This window comes from Macaca mulatta, chromosome 10 (assembly GCF_049350105.2).
Source record: "Macaca mulatta isolate MMU2019108-1 chromosome 10, T2T-MMU8v2.0, whole genome shotgun sequence".
Classification (NCBI taxonomy): Eukaryota; Metazoa; Chordata; class Mammalia; order Primates; family Cercopithecidae; genus Macaca; species Macaca mulatta.
This window is the reverse complement of record NC_133415.1, coordinates 15983930-16011713: the sequence shown is the minus strand read 5'-3', so window position 1 is coordinate 16011713 and position 27784 is coordinate 15983930. Positions and strand designations below refer to the sequence as shown.

General features: G+C 53.3%; 1 protein-coding gene across 4 annotated transcripts; it reads left to right on the top strand.

Moving 5' to 3' along the window:
* Positions 1–97: 97 nt before the first annotated feature.
* RASD2 (RASD family member 2) lies at positions 98–22355 on the top strand. Of its 4 annotated transcripts, none has more exons than XM_077949857.1 (3): positions 98–720; positions 15207–15486; positions 19912–22355. In XM_077949857.1, exons 2-3 carry the CDS (start codon positions 15216–15218, stop codon positions 20439–20441), a joined length of 801 nt encoding a protein of 266 aa, XP_077805983.1. In that variant the 5' UTR covers positions 98–720; positions 15207–15215; the 3' UTR covers positions 20442–22355. The 4 variants fall into 4 exon arrangements, with proteins under 4 accessions (XP_077805983.1, XP_077805982.1, XP_077805981.1 ...); XM_077949856.1 differs by lacking the exon at positions 98–720 and adding an exon at positions 7993–8083; XM_077949855.1 differs by lacking the exon at positions 98–720 and adding an exon at positions 8569–8622.
* The last annotated feature ends 5429 nt before the right edge of the window (positions 22356–27784 follow it).

Here is a 27784-nt window from a genome sequence, read left to right as displayed (position 1 = left end):
TGGTCTCCCAGTGTCTCTTAGACTGATGGCTTACAGGTGCCTGCTCTGTAGACAACAGGGGTAAGGCTGGCAGCTCAGCTGCTGCCAGAATCCGGAGGGTTGTGCTAACTCCCAGGGTCTTTGGTGCCCTCTGGTTAAAGGGGCCCACAGAAGATTCCAGGTCAGAAACAGGAGGTGTTACCACCAGGGAGCTGCATGGGAGGTGGTTCCTGTAGCAGAGAGAGCACTGACTCCAGAGTCCAAAAAACAGACTAAGAATCCCAACTCCACCAATTATTGCTGAGTGACATTTGCCCAGTTACTCGAATTGTCTGAGCCTCAGTCTCCTTGTCTGGAAAATGGGGATAATAAGACACTCCTCAGATAGTTGTTGAGAAAGTTAAATGAGTTAACTTTGTAGCAGTCTAAGAACAGGGCCTGCCTCCCCAGCTGGAGCCTGGCACAAGGAGAGCAGTTGGTAAATGTTAGGCTAGAAGGCCTATTGTTCCTCCATTGCCATGGAACCTTTGCTGCTTCAGCTTCTCTCCCACATAATAGTTTGCTCTGCATGTTTCCCAGGGCTGTTGGAAGGATCAGATGTGATAGAGGATGGAGGAGACACCTGTCAAATCCTGTCTGAAGGGGGAAAGCTGAAGGAAGTTGTGTTGCCTTTGTGTCTCCATTTGGACCACACCGGGCCCGGGCCAAGGGACCCAACAAGCACCTAAAAAGGAGCAAAAGGTCCATGGGCTTGAGAGAGGATGATGACAACAATGATGATGGCTATGATGATGATGATGGTGGTGATGATGGTAATAATGATGGTGATGATGGTGATGGTGATAGTAATGATGGTGATGATGATGATGGTGGTGGTGATGGTGGTAATGGTGGTGATGATAACGGTGACAATGGTGATGATGGGAATAATGGGGATGATGACGGTGATGATGATGATGGTGACGATGGTGATGGTGGTGATGATGGTGAGATTGATGATGGTGATGATGATGGTGATGATGGTGATGATGATGATGGTGGTGATGGTGATGGTGATGATGGTGATGATGATGGTGATGATAGTGATGATGATGACAGTGATGATGATGATGGTGGTGATGGTGATGATGGGAGTGACAATGTGATGATGGTGATGATGGTGGTGATGATGGTGAGGATGATGATGGTGGTGATGATGGTGGCGATGATGGTGATGATGATGACAGTGATGATGATGATGGTGGTGATGGTGGTGGTAATGGTGGTGATGATAATGGTGACAATGGTGATGATGGGAATAATGGGATGATGATGCTGATGATGATGATGATGGTGACGATGGTGATGATGGTGAGATTGATGGTGATGATGATGACAGTGATGATGATGATAGTGATGATGTGATGGTGGTGATGATGGTGATGATGATGATGATGGTGACGATGATGGTGATGATGGTGATGATGATGGCAGTGATGATGATGATGGTGATGATGGAAGTGATGATGGTGATGATGATGGTGGTGATGATGGTGAGGATGATGATGGTGATGATGGTGATGGTGGTGGTGATGATTGTGGTGATGGTGATGATGATGGTGGTGATGATGGTGATGATGATGATGATGGTGGTGATGGTGATGATGGGAGTGATGGTGTGATGATGGTGATGATGGTGGTGATGATGGTGAGGATGATGATGGTGATGATGACGGTGATGATTATGGTGATGATGGCAATGGTGATGATGAGGATGATGGTGATAGAGATGCTAATGATGGTGATATGACATTGGATGGAGGGATGCAGGCCAAGACTTAAGAAGACAACAGGGCATCGTAAAAAGAGATCAAAGGGTAGTTGTTCAAACATCCAAATATCTTTAAGTCCAGGCTCTGCCTTTTAGTAGTCAAGTGACTTTGGGCAAGTTGTGGAACATCTCTGAGTGTCAGGTCTGCCACCTGTAAAACAGAAAAAAGAACCCTGCCTTGCATGCTTCACAGGTAGCCTCCATGGGGATCACAAGCATTTTCATACACACAGGCAGCTGTGGTTGCTGCTGCTGTATCTGAGAGCAGATCCTAGCCCAGGCAGCTGTTGTTATCAAGCAGACTTAGTTCAAGCTCTGTTACTTCCTTGCTCAGGTGTTGTCAGCCTTAGTTTTTTCATCTACAAATGACTCTAATAATGCCTCTCCACATAGGGCTGTGGTCTGGCTAAAATAGGTCCATGTAGTTACAGGGACCCACCTAGTGCCTGCAAAGAGTGGGGGCTCCATGAATGGTCCTCATTATGATTGCAAGCCTCTGGTCCACTCTGGCTCTTTCTCTCCTGGCTGCCCACTCAGCTTGGCCCAATCTGGTTGATCACAGTCATCACAGTTCCCTGCAAAAATATTCTGTGGTGAATTCTCAAGGACTGAGATGAGGTCACAAAGGGCTGCCCTGTATGGTTGTGTAGGTTGCTTACTGCTCAAGGGCACTCAGCTGAGGAAATCGCTTGGCCTTTCCCCTCAAAGCTGAGAGCTTTATTTATTTATTTATTTATTTATTTTGGAGATGGAGTCTCGCTCTGTCGCCCAGGCTGGAGTGCAGTGGCAGGATCTCAGCTCACAGCAAGCTTCGCCTCCTGGGTTTACGCCATTCTCCTGCCTCAGCCTCCCAAGTAGCTGGGACTACAGGCGCCCGCCACCTTGCCCGGCTACTTTTTTGTATTTTTTAGTAGAGACAGGGTTTCACTGTGTTAGCCAGGATGGTCTCGATCTCCTGACCTCGTGATCCGCCTGTCTCAGCCTCCCGAAGTGCTGGGATTACAGGCTTGAGCCACCTCGCCCGGTCAGCTGAGAGCTTTAAAGAGGGGCTGCCTCTGCCCAGAAAAGGAATCTTTCTTTTATTTGCATAAAAACAACATATGGGCTGGAAGGCACCTGAATCACCCGTGGTGGGATTAAACCAGCTTGGAAATGTAGACTCGGATGGATCTCAGACAGCACCCAACATTCTTGTTGGACAGAAGAAGAAACTGACCACTATTTATTCATTCATCCAAATTTTACTGCACACTAAGTGACAAGTACCACCTCTCCTCTCAAGAGGGCAAGGACACCATGACAGATTATTACATGCTTTTCAAACCCATTTGGATATTGATTCTGGACATCAAAAGTTTACATAGAAAGCTCTGGCCGATGCAGTGGCTCACACCTGTAATCTCAACACATTGGGAGGCCGAGGCAGGAAGCTTGCTTGAGCCCAGGAATTTGAGACCAGCCTGGGCAACAGAGCAAGACCCTGTCTCTACAAAAAAATTACAAATTCGCTGGGTGTGATGATGCGTGCCTGTAGGCCTAGGTATTCAGGAGGCTGAGGCGGGAGGATCACTTGAGCCCAGCAGGTCGAGGCTGCAGTGAGCCATGATCATGACACTGCACTCCAGTGTGAGCTACAGAGCAAGACCCTGTCTCCAAAAAGAAAAAGAAAAAGAAAAAAAAGAGCTTACATAGCAAGTTCAGAGAGTAAAAGATGATGCATTATCCAAATCTATTGGAACCCCAAGTTTCAGATCTGAGTACCAAGAGTTCAGACAGTGAGGGTTTAATCCAAAAGCAAGAGATTTCTGTAAGGCAGCTCCATGGAGCACAGAAGAGAGAGCAACCAACATTTCCCAGAGGCAGGAATACTTGATGGAAGGAAAACTAGGAGTCTGCTGGCAATCCAGAGACGAGTGGCCCCTCAGGCACAGGCTCTGGCATGTGCAAAGATCTGGGGTACAGAGAGCCTTGCAAGCTCAGGGAACTACAAGTCAGTCTCTTTGGCTGGAGCATAAAGGAGAGGAGGAAGAATGCTTGGCAATGAGGGTCAGAGAGGTTAAGCAGCGCATTCAAGGGTCACACAGCAAACTTCTGTTTAGCTGGGATTAGAACCCAGGCTCTTGACTGAGTTGGGGCTTGCTCAGATCATCGGGCTCAGTAGGTGGGCGGAGAGGCAGCAGGAGGCAGAAATGGTCAGATCCAGGGAAGGGGGCAGGGTGTGGCTGGTTCAGCTGTGCCCCTGTTGACCTTTGGCTTGGGGGGACACCTCTCCTCCCATGTCATTGTCAGTCTGCCTTCGGGGATGTTGGGCGAGGCCCTGAATGTCGGATGAGGTACCAGCCTGTTCCGGCTATGTGCCCTCTGTACTGACTGGCACCTGACCCAGTGCCCCAGTCCAGCTGAGCTTATGCAGCTGATGACCCATTGTCCTCTGCTGAAGTTCAAGGCTGGCACAGGTGCCCGGGCCTGCCAAGGCAAGAGACTCAGTTAGGGATAGTGTAGTCTGGGATGGTGCATTCAGCAGGAAGGAGCGCTGTGCTTGGGTCAAGTTCTGGGTTCTGGGTCTAGCCTGTCATGAGCATGTGTTGAACTCGGTCGAGCCACAAACCACCTCTTTGTCTACAAAACAGGAAGGTTGGGCCACATGACCTCTATGGTATTGCCAACTTCAGTCTTTTGGTCTGTGGTTCTCAAACTTTGGCGTGCATCAGAATCACCAGGAGGGCTGGTTAAAACCGGCTGGCCTGGCCTCACTCCCAAAGCTTCAGGTTCATGGGCCTAGGGTGAGGCCTGAGAGTCTGCATTTTCAACAAGTCCCAGATGATGCTGATGCTACTGGTCTAGGGACCACACTTGGAGAATTACTGCTCTAGCAACCCTGGGTGCACATTAGAATTACTTAGGGGAGCTTTAAACCATGTGGTGATGAAACCCAACCCCAGAGCAATTAAATCAGCATCTCTGAGTGGGGAGCCTGGGCTCTGATATCTTTTAAAAGCTCCTCTAGGTGATTCTAATGTGCCGCCAGCGTTAGGAACTGCTGTTCTAGAAAAGCAGCCTGACGTGTGCCTTTTTTCCTGTTGGAATAATTTCTCTTGGACCCCAGCTCAGCCTCTCATTAGCTGCCTGGTTGTGAATAGTCCCTGAACCTCAGTTTCCCCTTCTGTAGGTGGGGCTGTTAGGAGGACTAAATGAAACTCTGCCTCACTGTGTCTGTCCGCCTTTCCCGGTGTCCAAGGAGAGCTTGTACGTTTCTTCTGCTCTGAGACTGTTTGGCTGAACACAATTCAATAAGCATTTATTAAAAACTTACAATGTGTGAGATGCTGCTCTTAATGATGTGGGAATACAAGGATGAATCAGGCTCGGTCCCCACTCAAAAGTGCTCACATGCTAATGGGGGTGACGAGGCATGTGTCCAAAATATGAGGAAGGATGTAACACCGGCTATTGAGGAAGTAATCATGGTGAAGGCCACTATGTGTGAAGCACTTCACAGTTTATTTTAATCCTCCCAACAACTCCATGAGGCAGCTACTATTGTAACACCCACTTTTTTTTTTTTTTTTTGAGACGGAGTCTCGCTCTGTTGCCCAGGCTGGGGTGCAGTGGCACGATCTCCACTCACTGCAAACTCCAACCCCTGGGTTCACGCCATTCTCCTGCCTCAGCCTCCCATGTAGCTGGGACTACAGGCGCCCGCCACTGCGCCTGGCTAATATTTTGTATTTTTAGTAGAGACGGGGTTTCACTGTGTTAGCCAGGATGGTCTCGATCTCCTGACCTCGTGATCTGCCCTTCTCGGCCTCCCAAAGTGCTGGGATTACAGTCGTGAGCCACTGCGCCTGGCTGTAAGACCCACCTTTACAGGCCAAGAAACTGAGGCTTAAAGAGAGGACCAGTTACCCACAGCACGAGAGCCAGGCTTTGGTGCTGTGGGAACCCAGAGGAGGAGATTCACACCGTTAGAAAGGCTGGGAGTAAGTTTTGTGGGGAGAGGTGTGGACACAGTGCTTTGAAGAATGTGTAGGAGTTTGATGTGTAAATATAGAGAAAAGGGTATCCCTGATAAGAAACCAGCATACACAAGCCCAGAGGAGGGAAAGCCTGGCTTCTTTAGAGACCTGGAAGTGATCTGATTTTGCTGGAATGTAGGTTGGGTGCAGGGCATGGTGGGAATCACGTCCTGGTTGGAGGCCTTGTATGCTAGGATAAGGAATTTAGATTTTTAGGTTTTATGTCTTTTTTTTTTTTTTTTTTTTTGAGACAGAGTCTTGCCCTGTCGCCCAGGCTGGAGCACAGTGACACAATCTCGGCTCACTGCAACCTCTACCTCCTGGGTACAATCAATTCTCATGTCCCAGCCTCCCGAGTAGCTGGAATTACAGGAGCACGCCACCATACCTGGGTAATTTTTATATTTTTAGTATAAAATTATTATATTTTATATTTTTAGTAATAGGGTTTTGCCAACATAGGCCAGGCTTGTCTCAAACTATTGGCCTCAAGTGATTCTCCCATATTGGCCTCCCAAAGTGCTGGGATTATAGGCGTGAGCCACTGTACCTGGCCCAAGATTTTATATCTTAAGCAATGGGGAGCCCTTGAAAATTCTGGAACAGGAAGTGGCAGTTTTAGAACAGGGTTAAAATGGTCTCAGGTTATATGGGAGAGAGAGAGTGACAGGGAGCCCAGGGAACGAAGGGAGAGCTATGGCAAAGGATCTGATGGGGGATGGTGAGGCAAGTGGGCTGTGGGGAGCAGGGAAGGGGAAAATAGGCACATGTGGGAAGTGCGTTGTTGCCACGAAAAGCTTCCTTGGGCATCAGTTGATCCCTTATGTGTACTTGCTTATTGACTGAGCCATACCATACTGGGAGCGGGGGAGGGCAGGAGCAGAACACAGAGGCTGGGGCAAGTGGACCTCCCAGGTTTCTCACTCCACATGCAGCTCCCCTCGCGACAGTGATATGGTCAGTGGGGTATGACCCATTCTGTTTTACAACTCTGCAGAATCTGGGAGCAATGGGGTTCCTGGGCTGCCTGCCACATTTCCGTGATGGGGGTGGCAGAGCTGGCCCAGCGACCTGAGTCCTCCTGACCCCAGCCTTCCAGATGAAGCGTGCCACCCTACTCACCTCCCACTGCCAAGTTCACTGCCAGCTCAAGGCTCACAGTCTCTGTGTGTCATGCCCAGCACAAACCCTCCTGGACTGAAGCCAGTTCCCAGAGGCAAACTCTGGATGTGGAAAATGCACCGGGCTGCGATCCTGCCACTTGCCACCAGGTAACCTTGGGCACATCCCCTTAGCCCCTCTGTGGCCTAAATTGGGGCATTAAACACAATCAGGTAGTACAGGTACTGCACCCTCCACCTCCACCTGCCCCATCCTCTCTGGTTAACTTTCCTGGAGAATCTCAAGATGTCACAGAGACAAGCAAAGCAAGTCACTTTCCATATTCAAAGTCCCAGGCCATTTTAGTACTTCTGTCATTCTGCGGACCCATCAACATTATGCCCATTTTGGAGATGGCACAACGAGGACCCAGAGACTTTTCACGACTGGCCCAAGGTCAGACATCTAGGTAGATACTGAGACAGGACTTGAATGCCAATCTTTCAGCCAATGGAGCTGGCCCCTCAGGTGCACTCCCAGACCCCTGCTGCCTTTCATGAGATAGGGAGGCCAGGTCTGGGGTGGGGGTGAGGCTGGCAGACATCCCTGAGGTCCAGGGGTCTGGAACTGAGGGACACAGACACAGCATCGCATTCCTTTGCTGTATCACACAATGAGAACATTCTCTTTTAAGCCTCCTGATACGTGAAGGAGAAAGTCTCTGTTAGGTGCTAATGGGTATTTAACACCTCTCCAAATCTTGCCAATCTCCCTTTTTCACTGAGGGCACATCTCAAGCCTTGGCAGACCACAGTTTCCAGCTAGAATTTAATAACCTTGCTTTGTTTTCACTGTGCTTATTTTAACTCTTACTTTCTATTTATGGCAAGTGATACTGGTTTCCCATTTAAGGCAGTGATATAATGATTCTCTAAAAAAATGTGTTTAAGGGGTGGGGAAAGTGGATCTGGTATTTAAAAAAATATATTAAGTAATAAGTGATGTGGAGCTATGGCCCAGTGAGAAGGTCCGATGTCTGGCCTAGGTCAAGCCCCTCATTTAAAGGTGGGAAGGGAGAATGCAGACAGGAGAGGCAATGCTCAAGGCACCTGGTGTGTCCCCGGGCAGTGCTCTCTGCGACTCGCATGCCTCGAAGACCTCTGGCCACTAAGCCAAGGTGACTCCCCGCCCCCCTGGGCGACACGTGCATGGCCCATGTGCCAGTCCGCAGGGTCCCGTGGGCACTGTGACCTCGGGAGGGAGGCGGCGGCTGGGACAGACAGGTTGGACACCTGGGAGGGCACCCGGGGACTTCTGCGAAGGCGGAGGGCACTCGGCCTGGCCGGGCGCAAGCCGCTGAGGACCCCGGCCAAGTGGGCAGGCGGCCGGACTCCATGCGGGTCACCTGCGGCCGGGCAGGGCGTGCGTGTGAGCGCGTGCGCAGACGTCAGCCTCCGAGGCCCGTGCCGGCTTCTGGGCAAGGTGCGCGCGCCCAGCGGCCCCGGCCCCACGCGCCGGGACACGCGGAACCGCAGACTGCGGCGCCCCTGAGGCTGCGAACGGGGTGGGCGGGGCCGGGCCGCGGGACCCGCCTCCCATTGGCCGGGCGCCGGGGCGGGGCGGGGCGCCGGGGTGGGGCGGGGCGAGCCGGCTCTGGAGAGCAGACGCTGGCGCTGGGCTGCGGGAGGCGCTGCTCGCTGGGGGCCGAAGGAGCAGGTGGGCGACGCTTGCAGGGGCGCGGGAGGGCGCCGCTGGTACCGCCATCAGGAGCCTGAGGTTCTGCCACCTTTCGGAGGGATCAGCGACCTCTTCACCCTGCGGGTGACAGTGGGGCATCTGCCTGCGAGAGGGGGAAGGAGGGAGAACCCAGGGCCACACACAAAGTTCTCCTCATCTGGGGACAGGAGGAGGTGAAGGAGGAGGAGGAGCTGGGTTGGTGCTAACTTGGAGCTGCGAAACCTTGGGGCGGCGTTCAAGGCCCCCTCCCACACGCGCGCAGAGCAGAGCAGAGCGCCCTGCTCCTCCTTCAGCTGCTGGCGTCGCCGCGCGGGGAGAAAGAAGCCGTCGCTCCAGCGCGGGGAGAGCTGCACAGACGCGGGCAGAGGAGGAGGCCGCGGCCGAGCCCCGCAGCCCGATACCCCCGATCCGAGCGACCTCCTTTGGAGCAGGCGGAGAAGGTGGCATAGGCGACCAGGAGGTTTCGCCCACCCGGGACACGCACCCACAGTCACCTCCAAAGGATCCCCCTCCCCGAGTCTCGAGAGGCTGCTCCTTCATCACCGGAGTCGCCCCTACCTCTCCGCTCCCAACCCCAGAGCCGCAGGCGGGGACCCCCGGATCGGACGTCCCCAAGCCTCCGGGCACCTGGCTCAGCAGGAGGCTCCCGGCTCGGGGCAGGGCAGGGCCGGCGGCGGCGAGCCGGAGCCCGCCCCCTGCCCGGGCCCCGCCGAGCCCTCGGAGCCCACCCATGGGGCACCTGCCCCTTGCGCCTCCTTGCCCGGCCGCGCCCAGCCCGGCGTCCCGAGCCGCGCAGGGGAGGATCCCCGCGCAGTGACCCGGGAGTCACCACAGAGTCTGGGAGGCTCGGCGGCTGGAGCAGCAGGCGGCTCCCCGCAGCTCTCAGCGCTTCCAGGCAGCTCTCCCAGCCGTGCCAGAGGCCGGGCCCGCCACTCCCAGGTAGGAGACACCCCAGTAGAGCTGGGGATCTGGGGGAAGTGGAGCAGCCGGGAAGAAAGGGTAGAGGCTTGGAGGAGGAAAGCTCAGTGATTCCTTAGATGACCAGAGAAAGTGAAATTGATTGAGCACCTACTATGTGCCGGGATCGTCTGGCAACTTTACATACCCGGAGAAAATTAAATTCGTTGAGCACCTACTATATGTGTCAAACTGGGTGCTATACCCTTTACTTATCCCAGGAAAGAAAGATTTATTGAGCTTCTACTATGTTCTAGTTTTGGTGCCAGAGGCTTTCCATTTAAAGAGCTAGAGTAATAGCCCATTTAAATAGGAGGAAACCGGGGCTCAGGGAAGACGAGTCAACTTCCCCAAACACTCCTGTCCCCCTTCTGGAGCTGGCTGCAGCCTGCATACCTGGAGGTGGGGAAGGAAGATTAAGAAGTGCCTTCCTTATCCAGAGTTCTTGAGCTTTTTCTGGGTTGGTGCTGAGTGAGTTTCCTGAATGATCCCCTTCCCAGGAGGGGTTTCCTGTAACTTAGCTGTCTTGGAGGGCCCAGAAGGCAGCTCTGGAGGCCTCTCTGTGCCCTCCCCTCCTCTTGTCCCCAGCACTGGGAGGATGACAAGGGATGTTGTCCAAGACCTCATGGAAGGTGGGAAGCCAGGCTGGGAGGGAGCAGCCAGGTCAGGAGCTGGTGACTCAGGCCTCCCGTGGTGTCAGAGACAAGATGGGTTCCCTGCAAGACCTGCGCCTGCATTCCAGTCCAGCCTCACTGGGCAGCCCCACGGCTGCCAAGATAAAGTGCCACGAAGAAGAGAACCCAGCATGTGTTCAGGTTTGCTGTGGCTCAGGAGCTGGGTCAGCCTCCAGACTTATTGGAAGCCCAGGGCCACACAGGGAGTTTGTTTCTTGCCATTAACAGAGGAATAATCTGAGCCCCAGGGAGCCAAGTCATTTGCCCAGGGCTGCCGGGCTGGTGAGAGGCAGAGCTGGCCTGCCGGAAGCGGATGCCTGCCTACCTTCTACCACCTGAGCTGCCAAGGGTGGTGGGGTTGGCTTTGCCAAGCCCCTGGACTCTCAGAGCGGCAGCTGGAGGCCAGTGACGGCAATGTGCGTGTCCAGAGAGGCTGAGTGTGCGCTGATGGAGGAGGCATGGGGGGTGGAGGAGGGGCAGTGCAGTGAAACAGGCTCTGGGGCATACACCGGGAGAACATGTCCAGACTCTTGTCCCGCTGCCTGTGCCTGTGTGACTCTTTCATCTTCCAGGCAGGCCCTGGGGGACAGGCTTAAGGGAGAAGAAGTGTTGAATCCACAGGTACACTTGCTCGGAGGTGGCTGGCAGGGTTGGGGGAGAATCCTGGGAGGTGCCTGCCCCCTTTCCGCTCTGCTGCCTACAGGGAGAGAAGGAGTGAGAATATAATATGTCTCAGGGGTCATCCCCCAGCCTGACGCCAGCTGAGGCTTCACTGAGATAGACAGTGTTTTGGAAAAGACCGGTTTTGGCCAGGAGTGGGTTTTCATAGAGTTAAGAGCCCAGACTTTGGAGCCAAACAACCTGGTTCTGATCCCAGCCCAGCTAGTCATCTGCTGTGTCAAGTGGGGCAAGTGACTTAACCTCTCTGAGCGTCAATGTCCCCATCAGTTAAGTGGGCTGATGGATGCCTTCCTGGCTGTGATTACTGTGCCCCCAGGATGGCGCCCCCTCATCTCTGCTCTGGGAACTTTCTGGCTTCCACCTGTCCTCAGAATGGCCCTGTGGCGGGGTCAGTAGTCACAGTATGTGCATTCGGATACCTGTGTTGTTAGGGGGTCTCTGTTGAATTTCCTGCCTCTCGGCGCCTGGTCTCTCTGATTCCCTACTTCCCCTCTCTGATTCCCTGCCTCCTCTCTCTGACTTCCTGAAATCCATTCAGTTATTGATATTGGACTCCAAATTCCCAAAGGGCCCTTCGAACTCATCCCTGTCTGCTCCTTGCTGTGTGAGGTCAGCCTGGCTGAGGATGGAGAAGGGAGAACAGGCTGCAGAGGAGAGACGTGCCCACAAGGGTGCCCATGGTGCCACCTCTGGGGGAGGAGAGGGAAGAAAGATGTGGAGGCAGGAGGCAGCGCCCACAGAGGCACTGTCACCTGGCGTCCAGGTGTCCAGATGTCTCACACAGCCCCACGTGGCTCAGGCCATGTGAAGAATTAGTCTTCTCTCAGAGATAAAAACCACAGAGGATTTTTTTTCTCCTTTTTTGCCCTCCCGGATTCCCTGTCTCTTATTTCTGACTCCTTGCTTCCTCTATCTGTCACCTTGCCTCCTCTCTCTGACCCTTTGCCTCCTCTCTGACACCCGGCCTCCTCTTTCTGACTCCCTGCCTCCTCTCTCTGTCTCCCTCCCTCCTCTGTCTGACTCCCTGCCTCCTCTGTCTGACTCCCTGCCTCCCCTCTCTGTCTCCCTGCCTCCTCTCTCTGACTCCCTGCCTCCTCTCTCTGATTCCCTGCCTGCTCTCTCTGACTCCCTGCCTCCTCTCTCTGATTCCCTGCCTCTTTGACCCTCTGCCTCCTCTCTTTGACTCCTTGCCTCCTTTCTCTGATTCCCTGCCTCTTTGACTCCTTGCCTCCTCTCTTTGACTCCCTGCCTCCTCTCTCTGATTCCCTGCCTGCTCTCTCTGACTCCCTGCCTCCTCTCTCTGATTCCCTGCCTCTTTGACCCTCTGCCTCCTCTCTTTGACTCCTTGCCTCCTTTCTCTGATTCCCTGCCTCTTTGACTCCCTGCCTCCTCTCTCTGACTCCCTGCCTCCTCTCTCTGACTCCCTGCCTCCTCTCTTTGACTCCCTGCCTCCTCTCTCTGATTCTCTGCCTCTTTGACTCTTGCCTCCTCTCTCTGACTCCCTGAAGCTCATTAAGTCATTGCTATCAGCTCGTCTGTACCAAGCTCTGGGCTGGAGGCTGGGCAGGGCAGTGATGGAGACACATACTATCCCTGGGAGCTTCTGGCCCCTTTCCCGTCCTGTCTAGACAGAAGTGACCACCAGCAGAGTCAAGCTGTCTGCAGAGGGACTTGGGGAGGGGGCTGTCATGGGGTAGGGCTTCTTTCCCCCCCATCTCTGCTGAAGGCCCAGGCTGGCTGAGACAGCCTGGCAGAGACTGAGAAGGGCTCCCCGGCAGAGACTGAGAAGGGCTCCCCTGCTGTGGTCTGGCAGCCCTCTCTCCACCCTCCTCTCTCTCACTTCCTGCCTCCCACACGTATGCCCTGGGCACCTCATCAGGGCTGCCCTAGGGGAGGGCCTTCCTTAGCACGGCCCCTGGGCCAGTCAGGTGGTTGAGGCTGAGGAAAGAAGGTCCCAGAGGGGGGCTTCAGGCAAACCCAAAGAGAGAGCCATTTACCATTTGATGAATGCACAGACCGTTTATTGAGCCCCTGCTGTGTACATGGCATGGCAGTTTTGTGGGATAAATTCAAAGACAGCTGTAGGTGGGAGCTGGGTGGGGGACGTGGGGGTCTTAGGCTTGAACTACTGCCCAGGCTCCCTTATTAACCAAGTAGGCTAGTCACAGAGCCTTCGGAGCTCTGAGCAGACCACCAGGGATCAAACCTCTCCTCTGCTGGTTACTGGCTGTGCAACTGTAAGCAAGTAATTTAACCTCTCTGTGCCTCAGTTGCCTCATCTGTAAATTGGAGCATAACACCACCTGTTTTCTGGGGTTACTGAAGGGAGAAATAGGTTAACATGTGTGCAGCACTTAGAACACTCTGGCATATTTTAGCTGCAAAATAAATGCCAGCTATGATTATTTCTATACTTAGTGCAGGGCTTGGCACACTGCATGGGCTCAAGTGGCAGCAGTTGCCGTCCTTGTGGCTCCAGGCCTGGGGTCCGCCGTGTGCTGAGCTGGCTTATTGTGTGCGTCCCTTTGTGATTCATTCATCGAAGTCACATTGGTAGCTTAGAATTGACCGTGGTGGGAGCATTTACGCCATGGAAATTGGCAAATACCACCAATCAGGACTTATAACAAAGGTATTTTTGAGAGGCGGTTTCCTGCACAGAGGCTGGTAGTTGGGCAGGGTGAGCAGATCCAGATGTGTGCCAGGGACTCACATGCAGGTAACCTCTCCACCTCGAGTGGCCATCTCAGACCTTAGCATCATGATAGCCAGGAAGCGATGGTGTTGGAAAGCACCTTGGGTTAATGGAGGAGGCACTCAAGGAAACCGACTTGGGGCATCCTGGGGTGGGGACCAAGTATGGGCACATACAGCTTTTTGTGTGAATTTAAAAACAATGCGTCTTCCTCTACACAAAATGCCCCTTCCTCTGGGATGCAGCCCCCACCTCTGGGATGCAGCCCCCACTTGCCCACCCAGCCATGTGCCTTGTGCAGTGGCCAACCTGCACAACCTGTGGCAGCCTGCAGAGGACCGAGGGAATTGACATTTCAGCAGGCCTGTGCCCATCTGCAGTTCAGGAGCTGAAAAGAGAGGAGGGATTCCTGCTAGGGTGGGGACATCAGAGAGGCCTTCAGAGAGCAGGTGGCACTTGAGCCAGATCCTGAAACTTAAGGGGAGAAGGGTGTTCTGCAGAGGGGTGGCATGAGCAAAGGAGTGGAGGCCGATCTCAGCAGAGCTCAAACTAACTAGGGTGACTGGGGTCAGGGGTTCTGGGGTGGGGATTCTGGTGGGCACTGAGGTAGGAAAGGAAGGAGGGCTGGGCTGTAAAGAGCCTTTGGGATGAGCCTGGTGGAGCCTGTGGCTTTGCTTATACAAGAGCTTGGATCCATGTCGGCCTCTTTCATGAGGTCAAGAGGCTCCCATAGAAAGCTCTGGGTTTGCCCCAGAACCATTAACCTTTGGAGTTGGGCGGGAAACTTGAGCCAGCCATGAGTTATTCCCCATTCCACATCCTCTACTCCGGGCCTCTGGGTCTCCTGGAGGCAAGTAAACACCTAGGGCCTGGGAGGCAAAAATATCCGGGAGGCCATGGAGCGGAGGGAGCCCGCCAGATGCAGAGCACAGGTCTAAAGGTGGGTGGCTGCAGGAGCAACCCCAGGCATCCAGCTTGGAGCATGTGGTGTGGACCTAGCCTTCCCTTCTTCCCAGGAGGGCTGAATGACCACAGAACCGCTTCCTGCCTCAGGCTTAAGAAATGCATGCTAGTGCCTTCCCTGTGTCTTATCCTAGACTCACAGGCTCCTGGAAAGCCAGATGGATGAACCAGGGAAAGAACGGATTCTCACGATAGATACCCTTTTTGAGATTTCACCATGTGCTGAGCCTTTTGCAACAACTCTATGACTTGGGCTCATTTTGTAGATGAGAAAAGTGACTTCTAGAGAGGTTAAGCTACTTGCCCAAGGTCAGTAGCTAGAGGGAAGGCAAGGATTCAAATCCCAGGAGTCCGGGGCTTGCATAAACGAAAGGATGAATGAACGGACGGTAAGTGAGTGAGTGGATGAAGGAAGGAGTAAAGAAGAGGGCATGAATGAATGAGAGGGTAGAACTCCAAGGCCCCTTAGAACCTCGTCGGAGGTTCCCATTGACCTAGACAGAGGCCCTAGAGAGGAGGCCAAGGCCTCTAACAAGAGGTGGCAGGGCCAGGTCGAGGGTCCCCTGACGTCTGCTTCTCTCGCTTTGTCACAGCCCCGAGCCATGATGAAGACTTTGTCCAGCGGGAACTGCACGCTCAGTGTGCCCGCCAAGAACTCATACCGTATGGTGGTGCTGGGCGCCTCTCGGGTGGGCAAGAGCTCCATTGTGTCTCGCTTTCTCAATGGGCGCTTCGAGGACCAGTACACACCCACCATCGAGGACTTCCACCGCAAGGTGTACAACATCCGCGGCGACATGTACCAGCTGGACATCCTGGATACCTCCGGCAACCACCCCTTCCCCGCCATGCGCAGACTCTCCATCCTCACAGGTGAGGCCCACCGGTGCTTGGGCTGGGGTGGCAGGGCCGGGGCATGGGTGTGGAGTGTGCTGGGCACTTGGCAGTTTGCACAGTACTTGCATAGCCATCATCTGAGACAGGCGTCATCCCTGCACAGTGAGGCTCGGAGAGATTTTGCCACTTGCTAGAACTAGTGATGGAGTCTGGGCCCCCCAATTCCATTCTGTTAGACTCCGGATCGATTACTCATGGCTGTCGGGGCCGCCTTCCAGATCAGGAGCTGATACCAGCATGCCCCAGGGATATTCCTTTCTAGCGAACAGAATGATGCCCTGGCTGCTGCTTTCCTCCTCTAGGAGATCACGCACCAGAGCTCCGGGGCCCACAGTCAGTCCTCGGGGCTCAGGTCTCCCACACCCCAGGCCTTTGCCACCTCCTAGAGAGGTAAGGGCAGGATCCTGGCAGTGGTCACCAAAGGGAAGGGGGCTTGGTCATAGTAATAGTGACGGTGATGGCAGTAGCTGACACTTATCAGAAGCTATGGGCCTGACCCTGTTCTTAGAGCTTGGCATGTAGTGTATTTTATTTTATTTTTTTTGAGACGGAGTCTCGCTCTGTCACCCAGGCTGGAGTACAGTGGTGCGATCTTAGCTCACTTCAACCTCCGCCTCCCGGGTCCAAGCGATTCTCCTGCCTCAGCCCCCCAAGTAGCTGGGACTACAGGCCCGTGCCACCACGCCCGGCTAACTTTTTGTCTTTTTAGTAGAGATGGGGTTTCACCATGTTAGCCAGGATGGTCTTGATCTCCCGACCTCGTGATCTGCCCACCTCGGCCTCCCAAAGTACTGGGATTACAGGCGTGAGCCCCCTTGTCCGGCATGTAGTTATTTAGCCCTCACAAATAGTTATTCGTTCCCTTTTTACAAGTGAGGAAACCGAAGCCCAGAGAGGTTAAGTAACTCACTCCAATGGCAGCACAGCTCGAAAAGGGAGTCTGCTCTTGTGCTTTCAGACAAAGCCACACCGCAGCCTCTCAGCCCTGCTGGGAGGGGTGAGGAGGGACAGGGAGGTTGTGGGGGGCGGGGGTGACGGGGAAGAAAGGGTGAGTGGAGCTGAGGGGCTGTGCACTCGTTTACACTGCATTAGCATGGTAACTAAGAGGACAAGCCCGGGACCCAGCACCTGGGTCTGAGTCCTGGTTCTGCTGCTTCCCGGCTTTGTACCTCGAGGCAAGGGATTTTATCTCTTCGTGTCTCAGCATTCTCATGTAAAGTTGCATTGCATCAACACTCATCCTAAAGGCACTGTGAGAATTAAATGAATTAATATACATAAGGCGCTTGGTGAGCAGATAGTAAGTGCACAATAAATCCCTGAGTCTTCTGTTGAGTCAGCATTTGTAGTGGGTCTACTCCCAGCTACACAATCATTTCCCAAGTCACTCCCCTCAAGTTGCTGAGCAGGGATAAGGGAAGGAGTGAGCAGGCAACTCTCTAGGCGTCGTTAAGATAACCCTTCAACTGAGATACTTCTATATGGAGAAACCCATGCTATGCCCAGCCCTGCCACTGCCTCGAGGCCAAGACTGAGGCTGCTGGGTGGCCCCTCATTGAGTGCTTTCTCTTCCAGGCTGGCTTTTCAGAGCATCTGACCCAGATAGCAGTCAAGCTCCCCACTCCACCCCCAGTTTTGGAGAAGGGGCATGTAGATAGGAGAGCCCTGGGTCGACTTGTGTTCGAATCCTCTCTGGGCCTCTTGGCTTAAATGTGTGAACAGAGGCACATGCATCCCATCTGAGTCAGCCTCCCCAGCCACACAGTGGGCTTATACCCTGCAGGGAGGCTGTGAGGACTGCAAGAAGGCTTGTAGCAGGAGCTTCCAGCAGTGACGGGTATTGCATTGGTGTCAGCCCTCTCAGCCTCGGGGAGGGGACTGGGTACCCACTGCTATGAATAAGGCTAATGACAGAGGGAAAGAGAGGGGAGATGTAGAGAGGAAGCACGTGCATATTTTCAGCATGAATTTTCAGTGACACAAGTAATACACAAACACACCCTCCTGCAAACGCTACAGATAAAGCTAATGCCCCTTTGACCCGTGTCCCCAATCCCACGCTCCTGCCCCTGCCCCGGAGGTGGCCACCCTGGCAGTCTGGCATGGAGCCTTCCGGGCCTCCGTGACTACATTGGCATTCGTATTTGTATTCCCACAATGGAGAGTATTTTTGTCTGTCTCTTTTTTACAGCGCATATCATTCTGAGTACATCTGTCTGATGCTTGTTTTTTTCACACACCAACCCGTGCCTCATTTTCCAACCTGGTGGAACCTCATTTTTTCAACCTCATTTTCCTGCTGCTCAGGAAATTCTGAAAGCCATTAATTCCACCACCAGCTCTTCTTCCAGCTGCCAGACAGGCATCTCTGATGCTTGGCATCGCAGTCTCGCATTTGAATATGTCAAGGCCACGAGTCCTCAGGGGCCCCGGATTAGCCTAATGGGATGGGGTTTGGCAGCCCAAGAAGGAAGAGTTGCCAAGCTGACGCTGCCTTGCAAGTGCCTTTCAGAAGAGCCCACACTGCAGTTTCTTCCATCACCTCCCATCCCTTCAGCCTGCCTCGGTGAACACTGTGTGCCAGGCCCTGGGGAGACCAGGATGAGTGGGTGATGGAACCCTCCTCTGTGCCTGAGCTCACTGTTTGGAGCACACCCTTGGCCTGGACACCATTCTGAATGTGCCATGTGCCATGAAGTGGGAGCAAATGATGTGCTCTGGGGGTGCAGAGGAAGGTGGCAGCCGTTCTGCCAGAAGCTGGAGCTGCTTGCTTCTCTTCTCGAGAACTTGGGCCAGTTGCTGACTCCTCTGGGCCTCAGTTTCCTCATCTGTGAGACAGGGATCTTGTCACACCACAAGGCTATCAAGAGTTTGAGCAAAAGTGGTTGGATGCAGTGGCTCACGCCTGTAATTCCAGCACGTTGGGAGGCCGAGGTGGGTAGATCTCTTGAGGTCAGGAGTTCGAGACCAGCCTGGCTAACACAGTGAAACCCTGTCTACTAAAAATACAAAAAATTAGCCAGGTGTGGTCTCAAAATTACAGGGCGCCTGTAATCCCAGCTACTCAGGAGGCTGAGGCAGGAGAATCGCTTGAACCCGGGAGGCGGAGGTTGCAGTGAGCTGAGATCACGCCATTGCACTCCAGGCTGGGCAACAAGAGTGAAACTCTGTCTCAAAAAAAAAAAAAAAAAAAAAAGCCAGACGTGGTGACAGGCGCCTGAAATCCCAGCTGCTCCGGAGGCTGAGGCAGGAGAATCACTTAAATCCAGGAGGCGGAAGTTGCAGTGAGCCAAGATCACACCACTGCACTCCAGCCTGGGCCTCAGAGCAAGACTTCATCTCAAAAAAAAAAAAGAAAGAAAAAAAGGAGTTTAAGCAAAAGTGAGGAAGGTGCTTGTTAAGAGCTGGAAATCGGGATGGAGGCACCAGTCCAGACAGCCTCCTCACCACCCCACCGTCTCCACAGCAGCCCCTGTTTCAGATTCACAACCCTGCCTTGAGTGATGTGGTGAGTTATCCTGGAGGCAGTGTGGGCCTTGGAGGCCAGCGCTCACTTTTTCATCCCATGATTTATTTGAGAAGCAGAGAGCATCCACCGGGTGCCAGGCACTAGCTAGGTGAGGACAGAATCAGGTAGAAATCTCAGCCTAGCCACGCGGAAGCTGTGTGATCTTGGACAGGCGGCATGCCCTTTCTGAGCCTCAGTTTGCTCACCTGTAACGCAAAGGTAACAAAATCTCCTTGACAGAGGCATAGTGAGGAATCAAGAGAACAATGGGCCTGGAGCACATACCCGGTGCTTGGCCCCCAGTAGGCCTTCATTCTCATCGTTACTGACACCTGAGGCCACTGAGCATGTACCACTGTCCATTCATTATCTTGCATAACTCTCAAAATTATCCTGCAAGGTAATATTTCATCTGCATGAAACAGACAGAGAAACTGAGGTTACAGAGGTTTCGTGATCTGCTCAAGTCTGCTGGCAGCTAAGTGGATGAGGCCAGATGCAAACTAGGCATTGAGCAAAACAGGCAGGCCACCTGCGCTCATAGAAATGATTCTTATTATCTGAACACAGTCCACACAAATCACCCACCCCTCTGCAGCCCTGCAAGGAAATGTGAAGTGAGTTGACTGTATTTGAACCAAGTGGTCCACGTGTTAGCTATACGACTGTGAACAGAGGCTTCAACCCCCTCAGCCTCAGTTTCCTGCCCTGGAAAACGGGGAGAATAATCGCAGCTACCCCAAAGACTCGCTGCGTAGGTTAAGTCAGTTACGCCGCATAACTGCTTCAGGGCACCTGTGACTCCCAGCTGTTAGGACTGGTGTTCTGTGGCCAGAGGAGGGCAGGCGTCACAGCTGGCCGGTGAACTCACTGCCTGGGCTCTCTCCCTGCAGGGGATGTCTTCATCCTGGTGTTCAGCCTGGATAACCGGGAGTCCTTCGATGAGGTCAAGCGCCTCCAGAAGCAGATCCTAGAGGTCAAGTCCTGCCTGAAGAACAAGACCAAGGAGGCGGCAGAGCTGCCCATGGTCATCTGTGGCAACAAGAACGACCACGGCGAGCTTTGCCGCCAGGTGCCCACCACCGAGGCCGAGCTGCTGGTGTCCGGCGACGAGAACTGCGCCTACTTTGAGGTGTCGGCCAAGAAGAACACCAATGTGGACGAGATGTTCTACGTGCTCTTCAGCATGGCCAAGCTGCCGCACGAGATGAGCCCCGCCCTGCATCGCAAGATCTCCGTGCAGTACGGTGACGCCTTCCACCCCAGGCCCTTCTGCATGCGCCGCGTCAAGGAGATGGACGCCTATGGCATGGTCTCGCCCTTCGCCCGCCGCCCCAGCGTCAACAGTGACCTCAAGTACATCAAGGCCAAGGTCCTTCGAGAAGGCCAGGCCCGCGAGAGGGACAAGTGCACCATCCAGTGAGCGAGGGATGCTGGGGCGGGGCTTGGCCAGTGCCTTCAGGGAGGTGGCCCCAGATGCCCGCTGTGCGCATCCCCCCACCGAAGCCCCCGCAGCAGTCTTGTTCACAGACCTTAGGCACAGACTGGAGGCCCCCGGGCGCTGGCCTCCGCACATCCGTCTGCCTTCTCACAGCTTTCCTGAGTCCCCTTGTCCACAGCTCCTTGGTGGTTTCAGCTCCTCTGTGGGAGGACACATCTCTGCAGCCTCACACCTTCCTCTCCTGGGGTTGGAAGGAATGTTGATCCCAGAGGGGTGAGGATTGCTGCGTCATATGGAGCCTCCTGGGACAAGTCTCAGGATGCAAAGGACACGGAAGGCCAGATGAGAAAGGTCTCCTCTCTCCTGGCATAACACCCAGCTTGGTTTGGGTGGCGGCTGGGAGAACTTCTCTCCCAGCCCTGCAACTCCTACCCTCTGGGTTAGCTGCCTCTGCACCCCCTCCCACCCCCAGCACACACACAAGTTAGCCCCCAGCTGCCCCTGACATTGAGCCAGTGGCGTCTGTGTGTTTGAAGGGGGCGTGGCCACGCCTCCTAGACCACGCTCACCCCTAGACCACGTTCCTCAGCCTCCTCTCCCAGGTCCCTCCGCCCGACAGTTGTGCTTTGTTGTGGTTGCAGCTGTTTTCATGTCATGTATAGCAGTAGAAATGGAAATCATTGTACTGTAAAAGCCTAGTGACTCCCTTCTTGGCCAGGCCCTCACCCAGTTCAGATCCACGGCCTCCTCTGGGGATGCCTTCCTCCTCTATTCCCAAACAGGGTTTCCATGGCCTGTCTGCACCTAGACATTGACCTCCGCCATTGAACTCCACGGTTTACAGACAATTGCACAAGCGTGGGGTGGACAGGCCAGGGCTGCTTTTTTTAATGCTCCCATTTCACAGAGGATACCACTGAGACTCGGAGGGGACATGATGAGCCCCAAGCCACAACCCTGTCCCCTAGCAAGTTCAGGGTACAGCTCCACCTAGAACCAGGCTGTCCTCTACTGTACTCATTCCTCAAGCATTTATTAAGCACCTACTGGGTGCTGGGTTCACTGTGTCCTAGGAAACCAAGAGGGTCCCCAGCCCTGGCCCCTGCTGCCCCACCACCTTCTGCACACACAGCGGTGGGGAGGCAGGGAGGAGCAGCTGGGACCCAGAACTGAGCCTGGGAGGGGTCCAACAGAAAAGCTCAGGGCAGGTCTTCTCCTTGTGCCCGGGATTGGGCTATGCTGGGTCCAACCATGTACTCAGGCATGGTGGGTTTGAACCCATAAACCAAAGGCCCTTGTCATCAGCTCTTAACAAGTATATTTTGTATTTTAATCTCTCTAAACATATGGAAGTTTTCGGGCCCTAAGGAACCTTAGTGATCATATAATGGGTCTTTCTGAGGTCCAGAGAGGGTTAGTAACTTCCCCCAGGTCACACAGCAAGTCTGTGGGTGGCAGAAGCAAGCTAGTGCTGGGCATTCGGTACCTACCACGATGTGCCCCCTCTCTTGATGCTTGGCCCCTGGGGCCTTCAGGGCTTTGGGACATCTTGTCCTCAACCCTCTCCCTAGATCAGTCTGTGAGGGTCCCTGTAGATATTGTGTACCCCATGCCAATGTATATACAAGTACACACAGATGTACACACAGATGTACACATGCTCCAGCCCCAGCTCTGCATACCTGCACCTGCATCTCAGCCTTGGCCCCTGCCTGCGTCTGTGCTGAACGCAGCAGCTCCAACCCCGCCTCTGTCCTCTTCCCCACCCCGCGCCTGAGCCCTCTGAGCAGACCAGGCACCTTGGCTGCACCAGTGTGTGGCCTGCTGTCTCCCAGGCACAGCCCCGCTGCCATGGATCTCCGTGTACACTATCAATAAAAGTGAGTTTGTTACAAAGCCGTGTCCTTGCCCATGTGTATTTTTCGTGTTTCCAAGAGGAGGTGTGCCCCCTCCCCGATCAAAGCTGGCCTTTCCCGCCCAAAATGCACCTGCTGAGAGCCCTGGCCCTGAGGGTCAGCACTGAGTCCACCTTCAAGTTTAAGTGTCGGGGGAGGGGGATAAGACCCCCAGATGGAAGGTGATGCTCTCCTTCAGCTTGGTCCTCCTGGGTCCTCCAGGTTTGTGTACCGAGGTGTCTGTGTCCACACAGGAGGGGCCCCTGTGGACCATTAGCTCCAGGAGGTTCTCTGTGTCTTAGTTCTTCATGGTTCCTGTACAGCAGCAATTTCACCTCCAGGGCACAGTTGGCAATCTCTGGAAACCTTTTCCAAGCCTGGGGCTAGGGCTGCTGCTCTCACCTGGTGGGTGGAGGCCAGGAACACCGTTCAGTATCCTCCAGTGCACAGGCTGCCCCTCCACCCCCACCGCACTGAGAATTATCTGGCCTCAAATACCGAGCGTGGGCAGCCTCACTTAGACTCAACCCCGGGGGCCAGGACACGGCCCCCACCTGCGTGTGGTGGATTTGTTGGACTGCATTCTGGACGGAACCCAGTAGACACGGGGCTCACAGCATGAGCCCTCCTGTGAAGTGAGACAGGATGTAGGTGAGGATGGCAAGTGGAGGCTGAGGGAGAAGGTCTGGGTCCTGACCGACACCGAACGTGCCCCCGGGACTGAGAGGTTTCCCTGGGCAGAGGGAAAGGAGAAAGTCATGAGTGTCCACTGTGTGTTTTACCCGGCGGGTCTCACGCCATCCTATCACCCAGCCCTGAAGGAAGCCCACTCATGTTCACCCAATCTGAGCGTTTAGGTTCAGAGAGCTCCATATTTTGTCCAAGATGGCACAGCTGGTGAAGTGGCAGATCAGGGATTCAACACCAGAGGCTGTCTGATCTCCGTCTGGATGAAGAAAGAGTTTGCATCCGGGAGGTGGAAACAGTCTGTTCTTTTGATCAGCAAATGCCACCAGCAGGATCAGGGAGCCAGGCCCTAAAGGAGGTTGAGAGACAGTCAGTATAAGGTCCACTGGGAACCACATTGTCCATTGGGAAGCCACAACCTCTGCACAGACATCCACAAAACAAACAGAGCCAGGCAGTGGTGGAGGCAAGACCACGCAAGTCCGTGGTATGGGGAGCTGGAGAACTCACAGCCTCTGCCTACCTGGGGGCCCCACTCCCAGCCTCTGCATATCTGGGGGCCCTGCTTTCAGCCTCTGCCTACCTGGGGGACCCTGCTTCTAGTCTCTGCCTACCTGGGGGCTCGGCTCCTAACCTCTGCCTACCTGGGGACATATCTCCTAACTTCTGCCTATCTGGGGGCCCCTCTCCCAGCTTCTGATAATCTAGCAGCCCAGCTTCCCTCCAATCCTTTGCCCACACCAGCCACAGAAGGTCAGTGTGGGAGGCATGTCCCTCGGACACTTTCTAGATCCTGGTTCTCACACACATGAAGCATGGAGGCAAACGCTCCTTTCTGCATCGCAGTCAGCGCTGCACCATAACAAGGGCGCTGGTGCACAAAGCCAGGACTCCACAGTGTCCCGCTGGAGCCCAGCCCGCCGCTGCCACTCCCTTTCTCTATGTGGGTCTGCAAATAAGTCTCGTCCCCTCCCAGGCCTCCTTTTCTTCATGAGTAAATGGGAGGCGGGAGGAAGGCATCAGGACCGGATACACACCAACAGCCTCTCGCAGCCCTGATGGTCTCTGCTAGAAGGAATTGATATTCCTATTGCATAACTCACAGCATTCCAATCATCACCAAACAGAACATGCTCACCCCAGCCCCAGCTCTAGCCCCACTCCTTGTTCCCTGCATCCCACAGTCCTTGCCCTGGAATGGGGTTAACAGTGACGGGCTGCCACAGAGGAGAAAGACACGTGTCTCCTTAGCCCTGGGACAGCAGGTAGGTTAAGATTGTAGGAAAATTCCCTTCACGGTGAGACCATTTAGAGCCAAGCCCAGGATAGCCGGCTAATCCCCCGACCCTAGGAAGGGAGCATTGAGATTATGATTTCAAAGAATTCTGTGCTGTGAACTCTAAGTACTTGTTCTGTTCCGCCTCCCTGAACCTGTCACTTACTCGAAAGAAAAACTTCAGTCTGCGTCACGGTTTGGTGGGGGCTGATGGGAGGCCTGCCAGGGGCTCAGCAGTGAAGGCTGCCGGGAATGGGGGAAGAGAAAGAAGCTGACCTTTGCGAAGACCTTACTCTGTGCCAAGCACTGTGCTGAGCTTTTTACCTGCATCCTCTCATTGGATCCTCATGGCAGAGCTAGCTGGAATCCCTTTTTGGATAAGAGGAAATGGAGTTCAGAGAGGTTAAATCACTTGTCCAAAGTTGCACAGCCAGGAAGGAGCAGAGCTGGATGAGAAACCATGTCTGATTCCAAAGCACATTTTTGTCTCCAGGGCTGTTAAAACCGAGCCAGCTGAGGGGTTGCTCTCTGGCGGGAGAGTCCAGTGAGTTGGGGTGCAGTGTCTGGATGTGGTTCAGGGAACTCAGAAAATGGGGTGCTCTTCTGCTCACAATAAAAGGCTGAGCTGCTGTCACAAGAGAAGAACCCAACTTATTTTTCATGGTGAAGTCACTCTGCTCCACCTGGTTTCTTCAGTCTTCAGGTTCTTCCATCTCTAGGACCTTGTCACCATCTGCATGGTTGAAGCCACTGCAACATTCAGGTTCAGCAGAAGAAATAGGGGAAAAGAGTGTGGAAGAGGTACACCTGCTGTTTTCAGGGCGATGGACTTATCACTTCCGCTTTCTAGCAATGGCAAGAGCCCAGCCGTGTGACTGTACCTACCTATGAGAAGGCCTGAGAGATGCAGTCCTTTGCTAGGTGGCCCCATGCCCAGCAGTGACTCCACTGTGGAAAAGAGGAGGGACCTGGTTGACCAGTCGGTTATCTCCAAGCAGCCACCCTAATGCAATGGACCAGCCTTGGGACACCACGGGCAGTCTGACTTCAAACAAGCTCCACTTAGCAGATGAAATCAGAAAACAGCTCTAGGCTCCCAAGGCTGCTTTAAATTGGCTCTGAGCATGCCAGGCGCTGTGGCTCATGCCTGTAACCCCAGCACCTTGGGAGGCTAAGGCAGGCAGATCAAGCCCAGCCTGACCAACATGGAGAAACCTTGTCTCTACTAAAAATACAAAATTAACCAAGCATGGTGGTGCATGCCTGTAATCCCAGCTACTTGGGAGGCTTAAGGCAGGAGAATCGCTTGAACCCGGGAGGTGGAGGTTGCAATGAGCCGAGATCATGCCATCGCACTCTTGCCTGGGCAACAAGACCGAAACTCCGCCTCAAAAATAAATAAAGAAATAAATAAAAATTAAAATAATTGACTCTGAGCACTTATTCACATCCAACCCCCATCCCCAGATGAAAACTTGGACTATCCCATGATTTTCCCCATCTCTCTTGAAAAACAGAATATACCATAGGCATTTTAACTAATAAGTACAGTCTCAACTAAAATTCCTTGGCCAGTGTGATCATCAAATTTCCAGTCTTCATTCTAAAGAGTTTCCTTCCCTCCCCTAGCGGTGGTCTACTGCACACAAAAAGCTGGAGACTCGGGAAGAGAAGGGTGGACAGTTCACTTTTCTCACTTGCCTTCTCTCCCTTTAGCTACTTCTGGTTCCTCTCTCCTCCATTCTTGGGAGGTGGGTTTGGGGGTGGAGGGAGAAGAGGCTGAGAACGGGTGGAGGGAGAAGAGCAGGGAGGTTCTTCTTTGCCTAGTTACTACGGCACTTTGGGAAGATGGTGTCATACTCCAAGTATGGCCAATGGTTAACGATAGCATTAAAATCTCATGGATTATTTTGGAGATTGTTTCCTGCTGTCAGTAGGAACCTGTCATCTGCAGAGGCCTCTATGCAGTTCTATGCATCCCTATCTTCCAGGTGTACCTCTTCCACACTCTCTCCCCCTATCCCTTCGACTGAACCTGAATGTGGCAGTGGCTTCAACCAGGCAGATGGAGACAAGGTCCTAGAGATGGAGGAACTTGAAGACAGAAGAAAACTAGGTTAGTTGCTTAGTCCCTCTGCGGCCCCAAGGAATCTTCTGACACCTTTTGACTCTCTGTGCAGAGGCTTTTTGCCTCTCTGGGGTGTTCTACTGGACAGGGCCTAAGGCACTGCCATGCCTACTTCCTGTTGTGGTCAGTCCACATTTGGTGCATATGAAACTCACACCCTCTACCCCAATCAACTCTAGAAGTGTAAGTTGTTCTGAGTTTACTGGGATCTCTAGCATCTAACCCAGTCAGTCTGTCACACGCGAGATTTATCAGGCAGAGGACAGTGGCCCACAGAGCCACTCCGCTCTGGGAAACATGTCTAGCTAGCTCTTTAGGCTTGAGCTAAGGGCAGTCCCTTTCACAGCACACTATAGTGTGCAACAGCGATTCTCTTTCGCAGGAAATCTTCCTGCTGACTATTGTATATCTTCGACAAACGTGAGAAGTACAAGAGTCAAGGAGCCAGTTCTTGGCCAAATGCTTTGAAAATTTTGCTCTTGGTTTGACACCTTACTTTAGAAACTGAGGTCAACCTTCTTAAAGTGTCAGCCAAAATGAAGAGGCCATGGTCATCCACCAGATAAAGGGATCTGGGGGATGCCACTCACAGAGGGACCCCTACCTCATCTAGGAAGAGGAACACTGAGCAGGAAAGTGAGTTAGAGAGTTCAGGATTGAACCTACGCAGGTATCCTAGGTGCACACCTAAATGTGCCCCTCAATAAGAGAGGCAGAACATTTGACTTGTTCATAACATAGACTCTGGTCTAAGGCTGCCTGAGTTCAAATTTCACGTCTACCATTTGCTCATCTGCTAAAAGGCAAATGACTTTTTGTATTGGTCAGCTATTGCTGCAATAGTGCCGTGTAACAAACCATGCCAAAATTCAGTAGTTCTCAAAAACAAGCATTTCTTCTTAGGTTTACAGGTCCCTAGGTCAATTGCAGTTTGAGTGGACTAGGCTGAATATAACCTCAGTATTGATCTTATCTCTCTTTACATTTTGACATTTTGTTCATTATGTATTTTCTGCATTAATTTTTCTTTAAAAAATATTACATGAGTCTGCGAACCATGGCTCCGAAGGCCGAGGCAGGAGGATTGCTTGAGGCCAGGTGTTTGAGACCAGCCTAGGCAACATGAAGAAACCCCATCTCTACGAAAACTATAAAAAAATTAGCGAAGTGTGGTGGCACATGCCTGTGGTCCCAGCTACTAGGGAGGCTGAGATGGGGGAATCACTTGAGGGAGGCTGAGGCTGCAGTGAGCCATGGTCACACCACTGCACTCCAGCCTAGGCAACAGAGTAAGACCCTGTCTCAAAAAATTTTATATAGATATATATAAATGATAGCA

Bases quoted from the DNA above. Each gene is read 5' to 3' on its own strand.
- RASD2 (XM_077949857.1), top strand. From the start codon at position 15,216: ATGATGAAGACTTTGTCCAGCGGGAACTGCACGCTCAGTGTGCCCGCC. The intron at 15,487-19,911 runs GTGAGGCCCACC...CTCTCCCTGCAG, and splicing joins CAGACTCTCCATCCTCACAG to GGGATGTCTTCATCCTGGTG.